The 12,376-nt window shown below is 45.1% G+C and overlaps 1 protein-coding gene across 4 annotated transcripts in view; it reads right to left on the bottom strand.

Annotated features, from left to right (window-relative positions):
• LOC127001540 (protein pygopus-like) overlaps positions 1 to 12,376 on the bottom strand; it is a 202,516-nt gene that overhangs the window by 149,345 nt on the left and 40,795 nt on the right. For all 4 annotated transcript variants that reach the window (XM_050866189.1, XM_050866171.1, XM_050866179.1 and 1 more), the window contains exon 2: positions 2,416 to 2,856. In XM_050866189.1, coding sequence (XP_050722146.1) covers positions 2,416 to 2,856 — 441 coding nt within the window. The remainder of the gene's footprint in view (positions 1 to 2,415; positions 2,857 to 12,376) is intronic.

Here is a 12,376-nt window from a genome sequence, read left to right as displayed (position 1 = left end):
TCAAAATCAAAGAGTCCATATTTGCAGCTCCCTTTCTTCGCCTTCCTTTAACGTCCAAACCAAGACAAAAGATGCATCGGAGACCTCTAAGGAACGTTGCTACTTCTTTTTCCTCTCTTATATAACCCGAGCTATACACCAACCAAACATCAACACTCCATCGCTAGTTAGATTAAAAAGTCTGAGACGAACTCGCAACAAACCTATCAAGAATTTCCTTTTTCGCAAGAAGGCTCAGAACGCTTGCCTTCTCTTGACTTTCCACCGCCCCAAGACTTCACGGTGCTGCCTCTACGAGCGGCTATAAACCACAGCCATAAACCTGCACAGAGCGGCCTACGTATATCTTGGCAGGACCCGAGGGCGATGGAGGGCGCTGCAGCGGAGGAAGGGGGAGAACGGAGTAATATTTGCCTTCGCCCCATCTTATCTTTCCTCCCTCCAATAACAACCAGCAATCTCTGTTTTTCCCTCCGATTTCACAGAATATTTCCTTACCAACTGCAGACGCGCGGGGGGAGGAAATGGAAGAAGAAGAGAAAGCCGAAAGAAACAAAAAGTAATGGCTCTTGTATACGCGCATGCGACTGTTTTTACGGGCGCACTTTTTCGTCCCCCTTTTCTTCCTGTTCATGTCCATTTTTCTGATCATTTGTCCGCCGTGGCCGAAGTGGATAATGAGGAGGGAGAAAACGTCTATATTCCAACCTCTCCTTTTATTGTCCATTCTCAGCTCCGGTCACAGGGGCGGCGTCGAGGGAGGCGGAGGGAGAGGAGGACAGAAGAAAATACCCGGCATGAAAATATCGTGAGAAAATGAAACGAGGGGAAAGGCCTTTTGTTAAAGAGAGGGGAGAAAGGAAAGAGAACACATGGAAGTGGATATTGTCGATTAAAATATAGAACGTGGGGGGACAAAAAGGGGTTGTGTAAGTGGGAGAATTAATGGAAAAAGGGAGAGTGAAAGCGGAGAGAGAGAGAGAGAGAGAGAGAGAGAGAGAGAGAGAGAGAGAGAGAGAGAGAGAGAGAGAGAGAGAGAGAGAGAGAGAGAGAGAGAGAGACATAAGGAGAGAGAGAGTCACAGAGAAAGAATAACAATAAAGAGACTCAATAGATGGCGAATGAAACGAGTGCAGGGAGAGGGAACGAAAAAAATGGAGTAAGCGCCAAGGGTGATAGGAAGCTAACATGCAACAAAAGGAAAGCAGAGGAGGATAGCAGAGGCAAAAGGGAATTGAGGATAACGCTTGATAACTAAAATCTGGGGGGATGGCAAAAGGAAAATTGAATGAGCGCCTGGGGGGAGTGGAGAGACTGCAGCGCTTAAAAAGAAAGAAAAGAAAGAAGGAACACTTATAAAAAAAAGAGGAAGAGATGGAGAAGGCAAAGGAGGCAAAAGTGGAAAAGCCGGGATGAAGGGGACGAAGAGGCGAAAGAGGAGGAGGAGACTGAGGGGAGAGAGGAGGAGGAGGAGGAGCAGCGGAAGCAAGAGGAGGAGCAGAGAGAGGAAGAGGAGAGGGGGGAAGGAGGATGAAGAGGAGGAGGAGGAGGAGAGGTTGCAAGAGGAGGAGGAGGAGGGGAGATGATCAGGACGATGACTATCAAGCAAAAATACTATTCCATTTTTTGGGTTGGAGGAGGGAGCAAAAATCATTAGCAAAGAAAACGGAATAAAATCAAGACAAATCGCTATTAACGATTAAAAAAAAGGGAAAAATAGTTATGAAGACTCAAAAGACTATAAATACTCTTCATCACAAACCACAGCTATTGGTGCCTGCAATGAGAAAAACACCAAAACATCCTAAATAATAATAATAATAACAGCAACAACAGCAACAACATCAACTACAGCTACACCAACAATGGTCACAATGTTATCTCAGTCTCGGGAGCGCGAGCGGCGGTGACGGGAAGAGAAAGAAACAAACTGAGCAGCTCTTCATTATCATCATGTGGGGCGGCCTGACCCCCAGCAGGAGGCGCCCGCCCGCCTGACTCAAGGAAGGAGGTCATCCACACCCTGCTGAGTGTTTCGCGGGGTCGTGACAGATCATCGGGCATAAGGATCATCGCGGCGGCCGTCGTTCTAATTAAAGGTCAGTACGACAGTAAGTCCACGTTATTAAACTGACTTTGTGGTGGGTCGGTCTCTTTGGCGGCGCAGTAAAATTGTTGGTGTGAAACTTTCGGCGCTCGTAAAGCACACTGACATACGTAATATTAAAATCAAAATGTTATAACGACCTCATACTTGTTGCAGCTTGATAGTGTACACAGAGTATGGTGCGGCAATGCATTTCTACACTACACAAAACTGATACTTAACAGGAAATCGGTAAAAAGGTAAAAAAGATTCTGAACCCGTAGAGAAAAAAGGAAAATTTGTTAAAACACACACAATATCGTACTCACCATCTTCATAACGTCCTGGGATGAGGAAGAGGAATCCAGGGGCGTCGGCGAGGGTGGAGCCGGCAGGTGGGCGCTGGAGGTGGGGGTGTGGTGGTTAGTGGTGGGCGGGGGCGAGTCCCTTTGCATGCTGGCAGCGGCGGCACTCAGCCCCTGGGAGAGCTGGGAGAGCATGGCCGGTAGGTGCGAGGTGTCCATGGGCGTGGGCGGTGCGGGTGGCGTGGACGATGCTGATATAGAAGGGAGTGACGTTGCCACTGATGTGGGCGGTGGCGAGGCGGAGGTCATCTTGACATCCTGGCCTTCTTGTGTGTGTGCAGAGGGAGTGTGACCTTCACCAACGATTGGAGGGCCTCCTACTGCAGGCAGCCCTCCACCTCCACCTCCACCACCACCTCCTCCAGGGCCTCCACCTCCCCACATCTTCTCCACCGTGCGGTACAGCTGGGGAAGAGGCAAGAAAAAGCAGCTTAAAAATCGCGCACTATAAAGCAGACTGTAAACAAAGTAATAAGGTAACAAATGAAGGCTTACAAGACGCGGCGTCCTTGAAGATAACTCAGGAGCGCTAAGATCTCTCTCACGGCCATGACTTACGGGACTACCGAACTCAAGTGTTGCTGAAACTGAAGACAAGGGGAACGAGCTCAACACACACACACACACACACACACACACACACACACACACACACACACACACACACACACACAAGAAGAAGAAACACACAAACAAAAGGAGAAGCAAAGACAGGAAAAAGGAATCTTCATCTCTGGCATCCCGCTGCTGTGTCTTCTTTGGACTCAATAATGAACACAAGAAAGAGTCCAAGTCATCTCTTCGTCCTCAATGTTTAGCTTTTACAAGACTCCCAAATTCAAGGCTAACTTTTACGATAGCATCAAAAACGTCGAAAATGGCGTATATTATTTAAAAGGTGATCACAATGGCTCTTTCGGAAAACACAATGAAATGTATTACTTCACATAAAAATGAAGACGCCAGGAACCAAGACAAGAAGAAGGAAGACTTTGTATAAATTTTCAAGTTTGTTTATCTCAGCCCGTCTTGGAGTAAACAATGGCGGTTTTTAGTGTGGCAGAATGATTGATAAGTGAAAGTAAAAGTAAATCTAGGTGAAAAACGAGGCGACGAATGAATGAATGAATGAATGAATGAAAGGATGAATGAAGTGAAAAAGAGAGAGAGAGAGAGAGAGAGAGAGAGAGAGAGAGAGAGAGAGAGAGAGAGAGAGAGAGAGAGAGAGAGAGAGAGAGAGAGAGAGAGAGAGAGAGAGCGAGAGAGAGAGAGAGAGAGAGAGAGAGAGAGAGAGAGAGAGAGAGAGAGAGAGAGAGAGAGAGAGAGAGAGAGAGAGAGAGAGAGAGAGAGAGAGAGAGAGAGAGAGAGAGATAACGAAAGATTGAAACAAGGGTAGATTAGAGGGGAAAAAAAGCTCACACAGGAAGATAAAACTGCGGGCATAAGTAGCGGCGGAGGCGGGGCAGAAGATCGCGGGGCCAGAAATAGTCTCGCGCACGGGCTACGGACGAGGTGTGAAGATTCAACAGGGAGATAATTTTCTACTACGCGACAGAGATATTTTCTTCATGCTCCTTGTCTCCTGGGTGGTCTCCTCTTCCTTTACTTCACTTACTATTACTCTCTCTCTCGATCACTCATTCCTTTAAGTGTGTGTTGTAATGCCTCTCGTCTCCCTGTCGGTGTGTCTTGTTCCCACACGGCGCACACTCTCTCCCCTCCCATTAAGAGGATTACCCGCCGCCCAGCACCCTCAAGGCTGCTGACCAGCCCGCCGCTCCATCACCGCCTCCTGCATTACTGCTTCCCTTCGCCTGCTCCTCCTGCCTCCTCGCCGTCCCGCCACCGACGCCAGGGATCTTGCCAGCCTCGGGGAATATCGCTGCTCAAGCGCTGCAGTCATTTATTAATGGAGCCTGATAGGGTTTTGCTTTAATTAACAATATTTTTTTTTCCTTCTCAGGTCGGAGAAAAGCCCCGCAGGACTGAACTGCAACGGAATCACTGGGAGTCTTTTTTTGCCGAGGATTCAGTTCATCTCTTAATTATCAATCGAGGATTCTTTGTCTCTAAGGATTCTCGTCGTTTTATGGATACCAGTTATCATTTGTTATACACACTGAAAACACATGAAGGGTGCAGAGACGGGAAACAACAATATAGGTATGTGCGTATATGTGTTGTGTAAGTGGGGGTGTTTTTATGTATGCATATGCATATGCATGTACATTCATATTTGTGCATATATATATATATATATATATATATATATATATATATATATATATATATATATATATATATATATATATATATATATATATATATCAAATAGACAGATAGACACATTGCTGTGAAAATATGGGAAAATATTCAATATATGTCTCGAGGTCAAATAAACACATGGCTTAAGGATGAAAAAGACAAGCAGGAAGGCAAACACACACACACACACACACACACACACACACACACACACACACACACACACACACACACACACACACACACACACACACACACACACACACACACACAAACCCACAAACAAACAAACAAACAAACACGTAGCCTACAAGAACACATACACACAAACAAACTCAATAACACAAACAACGCAGACAGAAGCCAGCATAACACCACCGCCGCGGCATCATGGGGCGATAACCCTCAGAGGCAGAAGTCTATGGCGCCGCTGCAGGATGCGGAAGGAATAACAAAAAGCCACACAGGAAGGGGATAGAGACGCGCATTCCGCCACGTGACCCAAACCAGCACAGGGACGACAGCACCGCCCGACATACCTCATCCACCTATTTTTATGAATGTGACCCATCTATCTATAAGAATGCGACCCATCTATCTACGAAGATGTAACCCTTCTACGTTTAAAAATGTGTCCTATCTATTACTGAAAATGTGACCTAAGCCAGCAATGGGTCGATAAAGCATCTCGCAACCTTCTCCATCCATCTATAAAAAAATAAAAAAATAAAAGAACGCACACAAAACAAACGTATACACAAGCTTTTTGAGAATTAAATAAAAGGCTACTCCATAAAAAGCAAATACAAATAAAAAAAAGTAGAATGGACGACTTTTTCTTCCTCTTTCATACCCAGTCCAGTAAAACAGGAGCCTCGCATCCGTCGCTTCTTACAGAGCAATCACAAGACTGGTCGCCCTACGAGACCATCAAAACCCATTCCGTCCGGCGTGGTCCCTTCATGGGGGAGGCCTAACACTCCCCGCGCCCTCAGCTCCAAGAGTCTCGCCCACACAACAAAGCCGCGGCCTCAGCCTCCTTAACTCAGGCCGGCTTTGTTATATGACTTCAGAAACCCGCGGCAAGAAAGACGGTATATTCAGATTAATGGTAAAATTACGATGGCCCCCACGAGCGTTCAGACGGCTCCGGGCAATTTCATTTTGGGACCGAAATTGAAGACGCGAGATTAGCGAGAAAACAACTGGTATTCCAAGACGGCCCTTATTTACTGAGGCCCTGAGCACCTTCTCTGGGGGAGGGAGGGAAGGTAAGGGAGGGGTAAGGAGGGACGGAAGGTAGAGAGTGCAGGAGGAAGAGAAGGTAGAGGGGTTTAGAAAGGAGGGATGGAGAGAGGAAACGTGTGTGGGAGGAGGGTCTGGGGAGGGTCGGGGTGTGTGGGAGGGGAAGGAAAAGGAAATGGAGGAGGAGTAAAGGAAGAGAGGAGATAGGACCATCGCACTTTTTACCGAAGAAGAATTAAAACAGGTAAGCAATGGAAGAATGGTGTAAAGGGTGAGTGGGACAATAACTGACTGTGAGAACTCGTGCTACACAAAGAGAGAGAGAGAGAGAGAGAGAGAGAGAGAGAGAGAGAGAGAGAGAGAGAGAGAGAGAGAGAGAGAGAGAGAGAGAGAGAGAGAGAGAGAGAGAGAGAGAGAGAGAGAGAGAGAGAGAGAGAGAGAGAGAGAGAGAGAGAGAGAGAGAGAGAGAGAGAGAGAGAGAGAGAGAGAGAGAGAGAGAGAGAGAGAGAGAGAGAGAGAGAGAGAGAGAGCCTATATAGCATAACACGAATAATTTTTGTATCCCTCTCATCACTAAAGAAAACAAAAGATGGAAGAGGAAGAGAGACTAAGACGGGTGGACAGGTGGAAAATAAAGTAAAAAGGGAAGAGGAAGAACTGAGAAAAAGAAAGGGAGCAGTATCCTCTAAAGACCATCTGGCATGAAATCTGTAGATAAAGTAGATATAACTCTTCTTTTAGACACACACACACACACACACACACACACACATTGAGAGAGAGAGAGAGAGAGAGAGAGAGAGAGAGAGAGAGAGAGAGAGAGAGAGAGAGAGAGAGAGAGAGAGAGAGAGAGAGAGAGAGAGAGAGAGAGAGAGAGAGAGAGAGAGAGAGAGAGAGAGAGAGAGAGAGAGAGAGAGAGAGAGAGAGAGAGAGAGAGAGAGAGAGAGAGAGAGAGCTCCAATAACATTAGTTCTGGCTGAGACAAAAGTAAAGTCCCGTTTTATATCCGGCAGGAGGTTGAAGAAGCACCTTGGGTTACACACGAGTCCCAGGGCGCGAGTCTGGCCTAAGTTATGAGGGGCGGCGGTGGGAGGGAGGAAGGGAGGGGAGGGCGGGGAGGCAGAAGGCAGCAGAGGCGTCGAAGATAGAGACGGATAGAGAAAAAGAAGTAATCCATGGTGAGAGAGAGAGAGAGAGAGAGAGAGAGAGAGAGAGAGAGAGAGAGAGAGAGAGAGAGAGAGAGAGAGAGAGAGAGAGAGAGAGAGAGAGAGAGAGAGAGAGAGAGAGAGAGAGAGAGAGAGAGAGAGAGAGAGAGAGAGAGAGAGAGAGAGAGAGAATAATACCAACAAATACCGTGAAACTTTTCACACAGGAGTACAATGAAAAACTTAGAAAGAAACATACGTAGGAGAGAAAAAAAGATACATAAATACAAAACCATACAAAGGAAACATAAGGGAGTGACAAAAGAAGACAAAGGTGAGGAAGAGGAAGCGTAGGAAGGAGTGTGAGAAAGATGAAGAGGATGAAGAGAGAGAGGAACAAGGGAAGAGGAGGAGGAGGAAGAGGAGGAGGAGGAGGAGGAGGAGGCTGGAAATATTCATGCGTGTGTGATGGATCTGTCAGCCGGCATCAATGCTCCCGAACACCTTCAAAAGCCTTCACTGGGGAGGCGACGCCCTGCAATGGCCTTCAGCGTGCAGCGTCTTGGGATCAGGGACCAAAAAAAGAAATGAGGCAAGAAAATGAGAATCTGAATAAAAGAAACACAAAGACGATTAAAAAAGAAGAAAAAAAAAGATACATACGGATTTGAATATGAGCGTCGTTATGGAATGGTAAGTGACTGGTGAGGAGATTTAAGTTTGAGGGATAAAGTAAGGTCTGAAAATGATCTTACAAAATGCTGTATGTTCTCAAACTGAAGGAAATAAACGGAAAGGTGAAAAACAAGGATAATGCTCAAAAGATAGAATGAAATTGAAAAGAAATAAGAGGATTTAGACGTGATAAATATAGATAGACAAAAAGATAGACAGACAGAGAGAGTAAGCGTGAGAGAGAGAGGTAGCGGGTAAGGGGGTTGGGGGCTGAGGGGGGCAAAACGTGATAAATATAAGAGTTGCCGTGTCGCAGGGAAATTGATGTAAAACTTCCGTGTTGTGGCAGTTCGGAGCGAGGGATGGCTACTGTCCAAGAGATTATTATCAGCGCCCCACCCGCAGGACAAGAAACAGAGAAGATAAAGAAGATGATAAAGAAGAAGAAGAAGAAGAAGATGAAGATTTTGATGGTGATGATGATAACGATGACGATGACGTAGGAGATGATGTAGAAGAATCTGAAGACATTGAACAAGATAAAAAAGAAGAAGAAGAAGAAGAAGAAGAAGAAAAAGAAGAAGGAAAAGTAAAAAAAGAAGAAGAATAACAAGGAAAACGAAGAAAAAGATGAATCCAAAAAAGAGAAACAAGAACAAGAATGAGAAGAAGAAAAAAAGATGTAAAAAAAAAGTATAACAACAAGGAAAGCGAAGAAAAAGCTGACTACAAAAAAAAAACAGGAACAAGAATAAAAGGAAGGCGGAAGAGGACGAGGAGGAGGAGGACGGAAAAATAGTGAAAGGAAAAAATATAGAAAAATAAGAAGAAATAAGAAACAGGAGAGAAAGCAATACTGGAAAACGGAAAGGAGACAACAAAAGAAAGACAGCAAAAAGATGGATAGAGAGAGAAAGAGAGAGGAAGAAAGAAAACGAAAACGAGATAAAAATAAAGTAAAAAAGCATGCAAAAAAGAAGAAAAGGAATGGAAGTAATGAAAGAAAGAAAGAAAACAGAGAGAGAGAGAGAGAGAGAGAGAGAGAGAGAGAGAGAGAGAGAGAGAGAGAGAGAGAGAGAGAGAAAACAAAACAGCGATGGGGAAGATTAAGGAGGGGAGAAGTGAAGAGAAACAAGAGGCAGATCATAAACAAAAACAAAACAACGAAAAAAGCAGATGAAACAGTGGATTAGGGGGAAAGCAAAAAAGACGAAGAGAAGAAAGAGCACAAGGGAATATAGATGCGAAAACGAACGAGGAAATAATGCAGAAAATTCATCAAGGGCCAAAATTCAGTAGTTATCAAAAATCAAAACTTACAAAAAAAAACCCACAAAATAAGAAGACAAAACACGTAATTATTAGTTGAAGGAGAATACACAGGGGGACAAAGTGAACAAGAATCGGGTGTTGGTGGTGTTGACGGTGGTGGTGGTGGTGGTGGTGGTGTTCATGATAGGGCGAGAGAAAAAGTGCAATTAATGACGCCTATCTATAATGACAAAGATGGCAGCGATAATGACGTTAATGATGGAGGAGAAGAAGAAGAAGGAGGAGGAGGAGAAGGAAGAAGAGCAAGAGGAGAAAGAGGAGGAGGAAAAAGGTGATCAAAAAGAGGGCGAGGAAGAAGAGAAAGGAGAGGAAAAGTAGGACGCGAAGGAGGAGAGGGAAAACAGAGGGAAGAAAGACCGGGTAAGGAAGAGAGAGAAGAAAATTAAATGATGGAATAACAAACTAAGGATGATGGCGGTGAACGAAGGGGACGAGAAAGAGGAGGAAGATGTGGGTAAAAGGCTGGAATAAAATGATCAAGGAAGGTTTAGAAGATGGAAACAGGGGAAAGAACCCGTGAAAGAGGAGGACAGTAAGGAAAGGAAGGATGGGAAGAAACACGAATAACAAGTATGTGCAGAGAAAAAAATATATACCATTAGTCTTTATACTGAACACGGAGGAGGAGGTGGAGGTGAAGGAAGAAGAAGAGAAGGAAAAGATAGAGTGGAGGAAGAAGAGGATGCAAAGGATGGGAAGAAACACGAATAACAAGTATGTGCAGAGAAAAAAATATATACCATTAGTCTTTATACTGAACACGTAAGAGGAGGTGGAGGTGAAGGAAGAAGAAGAGAAGGAGAGGATAGAGTGGAGGAAGAAGAGGATGCAAAAGATAAGGATGGCAGGAAGCACGAAGGGAAGGATAAATAGAAAGTGGAGAGCATGAAAGATGAGGTAGAGGAAGATGCTGAGGATGAGGAAAACGAAGAGGGATGTGGAGGATGAGCACAACGGGATGATGGTGGAGGATGCAGAGTTGAAAGATTGTGATTAGAAGAAAGAAGAAAAGAATAAAAAGCAGGAGGTAAGGATAAATGGGGAATTCAGGGTTACGTGGGTGGAGGAAAGAATGGAGAAGAAGGAGAAGTTGAAGGATAATGAGAAAAATGCAGAGAGGACTAATGATGAAGAAGAGTGAGAGAACTTAGAGAGATGTATGAAGGCAAAGGAGAATGTAAAAGATGAGAAGCAGCAATAAGATGATGATGTGGAAAGTGATGACAAGGAAGAAATGCTAATAACAGCAGAGGGAGATAAAGAGGGTCGAAGAAAGTTTAGGAAGATGTATGTGAAGACGAACAGTGGAAGAGGATGTCAACCAGCAGGAGATGATGTGGAGGGGATACAAAAAAAGGATAAAACTTTACATAGAAGAAAGAGAAGGAAACACAGAAGGATATTAAACAGAAGGAGGGCAGGAGACAAGAAGGAGCGAAGATATATGACTGGAGGCGAACAGAGGAAGAGGATGTGGAGTAGAAGATACTGTGGAGGATACAGAGAGGATAAAGATACGTAGGACAAGCAGAAGGATACATAGAAGGATATGAAGCAGAAGGAGGGTGAGGGTGAGGATTGGGGGAGGCACAGATCACGGGGGCGTGGGTGGAGGCTGGGTGTGAGTGTCGGGCGGGGCCTCCACACTGAGGGCTCGCGTTGCAGGCCCCGTCATCGCCGCCTCCGCCAGGGTCGTGTACACAAGTCCCGCCGGTCCTCGCCGACACGTGAGCAGCTGTGTGCGGGCGTTAACACAGACGTACATGCGCTGCCGGCTGCTCTCTGGCTGCCTCAGGGGACTCTCTCTTTCTCTCTCTCCTCTACTCTCCTCTTCTCTTATCTTCTCTTCCTCACTTCTCATTCTCTATCCTGGTAACTTCTTTCTCTCTAGTTCTCCTCTCTTTTCCCTCTTCGCCTCACTTCTTTTTTTTCACATTCTTTCCATTCTTCTCTCCTCTCCTCTCCCCTCGCTTCTCTTCTTCCCTTTCATTTCCTTCGCCTCTTCTCCCCTCACTTTTGTTCTTTCTCTCCCCTACACTCTTCCTCCCGTCGGGCAAAGGCGCAACGGTGTGTGTGTGTGTGTGTGTGTGTGTGTGTGTGTGTGTGTGTGTGTGTGTGTGTGTGTGTGTGTGTGTGTGTGTGTGTGTGTGTGTGTGTGTGTGTGTGTGTGTTTTACTGACTCTCTTCTCAGAAATCGGAATAACTCGCCATACAACAATACAACAATACCTATACAACAATACAATACAACAATAACCTAACCTAACCTAATCTAACCTAACCTAACCTAACTTTCATTCGGCCTCAAATCATCCCGGAGCATCGAACCAAAAAAAAACCGAGGCATTACACACAAGGAGCCACATTCTTAGCATTTCGGCACCCAAGAACACGTATTCAACAAGGCTTTCGTAGGAGGTGTGGGCATTTCCAGGAGACGTTTAATGGCCCTGGTGGCAGTTTGACCTTTCTTCTTTACCATGACCCTAAAAAAACACTCATGGGGACACAAATGATCTTCTTTTTGGCCTTTGGAGATAGCTGATGTGAGAGGTGCAATCGTCAAAGAATACAAAACAACGAATCATGACAGGGCCTTCTTTTGCTTCAGTGTTTCGTCCACGGAGGAAATAAAGAGAGAGGTAGGAAAGTGAGTTAACAGAAAGGCGTGAGGTCGAGATCATTGCACCCACTTATAAATACGACTATCATGAGCCCGTACTCTCAAAACGTTTCAGGGCCTTGTGATATCTGTTTCAAGAAGCTCTCGTAGACGTTGTAGGGATTTCCATGAGTGTTTTAATATCTCTGGCGGTATTTTTGCGAGATTTCTACGTCATGAACAGGTGAAACACTCTTGAGAACCCGAAGCATTGTCTCTGTGGCCTTAGAAAATGATCACACCAAGAACCAGAAGCATTTGAGAATACGAGATATGGATGATTAGGGAGAGAGGGCGAGAGAGAGAGAGCGAGCCGGAGAGAGCTAGAGCGCGAGAGAGACGAATGAATGAAAAGAGCTCCTTCATAATTACCACTGGGATGATTTGGAACATGTTTAAAAATATGAATGCAAAAATGTCACTTCGGAAAGTCTGCTTCATATTCGGCTGATTAAGGCAGAGTTTTCCTATGCCTAATTTTTGTCTTAATATTCCCTTTTTTTCCCCCTCGGACTGGACTCCAACATTAAGGCAAATTATATCGGGGTAACTATTTTGCCTTGATTTGGTGTGTGTGTGTGTGTGTGTGTGTGTGTGTGTG

This window comes from Eriocheir sinensis, chromosome 2 (assembly GCF_024679095.1).
Source record: "Eriocheir sinensis breed Jianghai 21 chromosome 2, ASM2467909v1, whole genome shotgun sequence".
In the NCBI taxonomy this organism is placed as follows: Eukaryota; Metazoa; Arthropoda; class Malacostraca; order Decapoda; family Varunidae; genus Eriocheir; species Eriocheir sinensis.
This window is presented reverse-complemented; position numbering and strand designations above follow the sequence as displayed.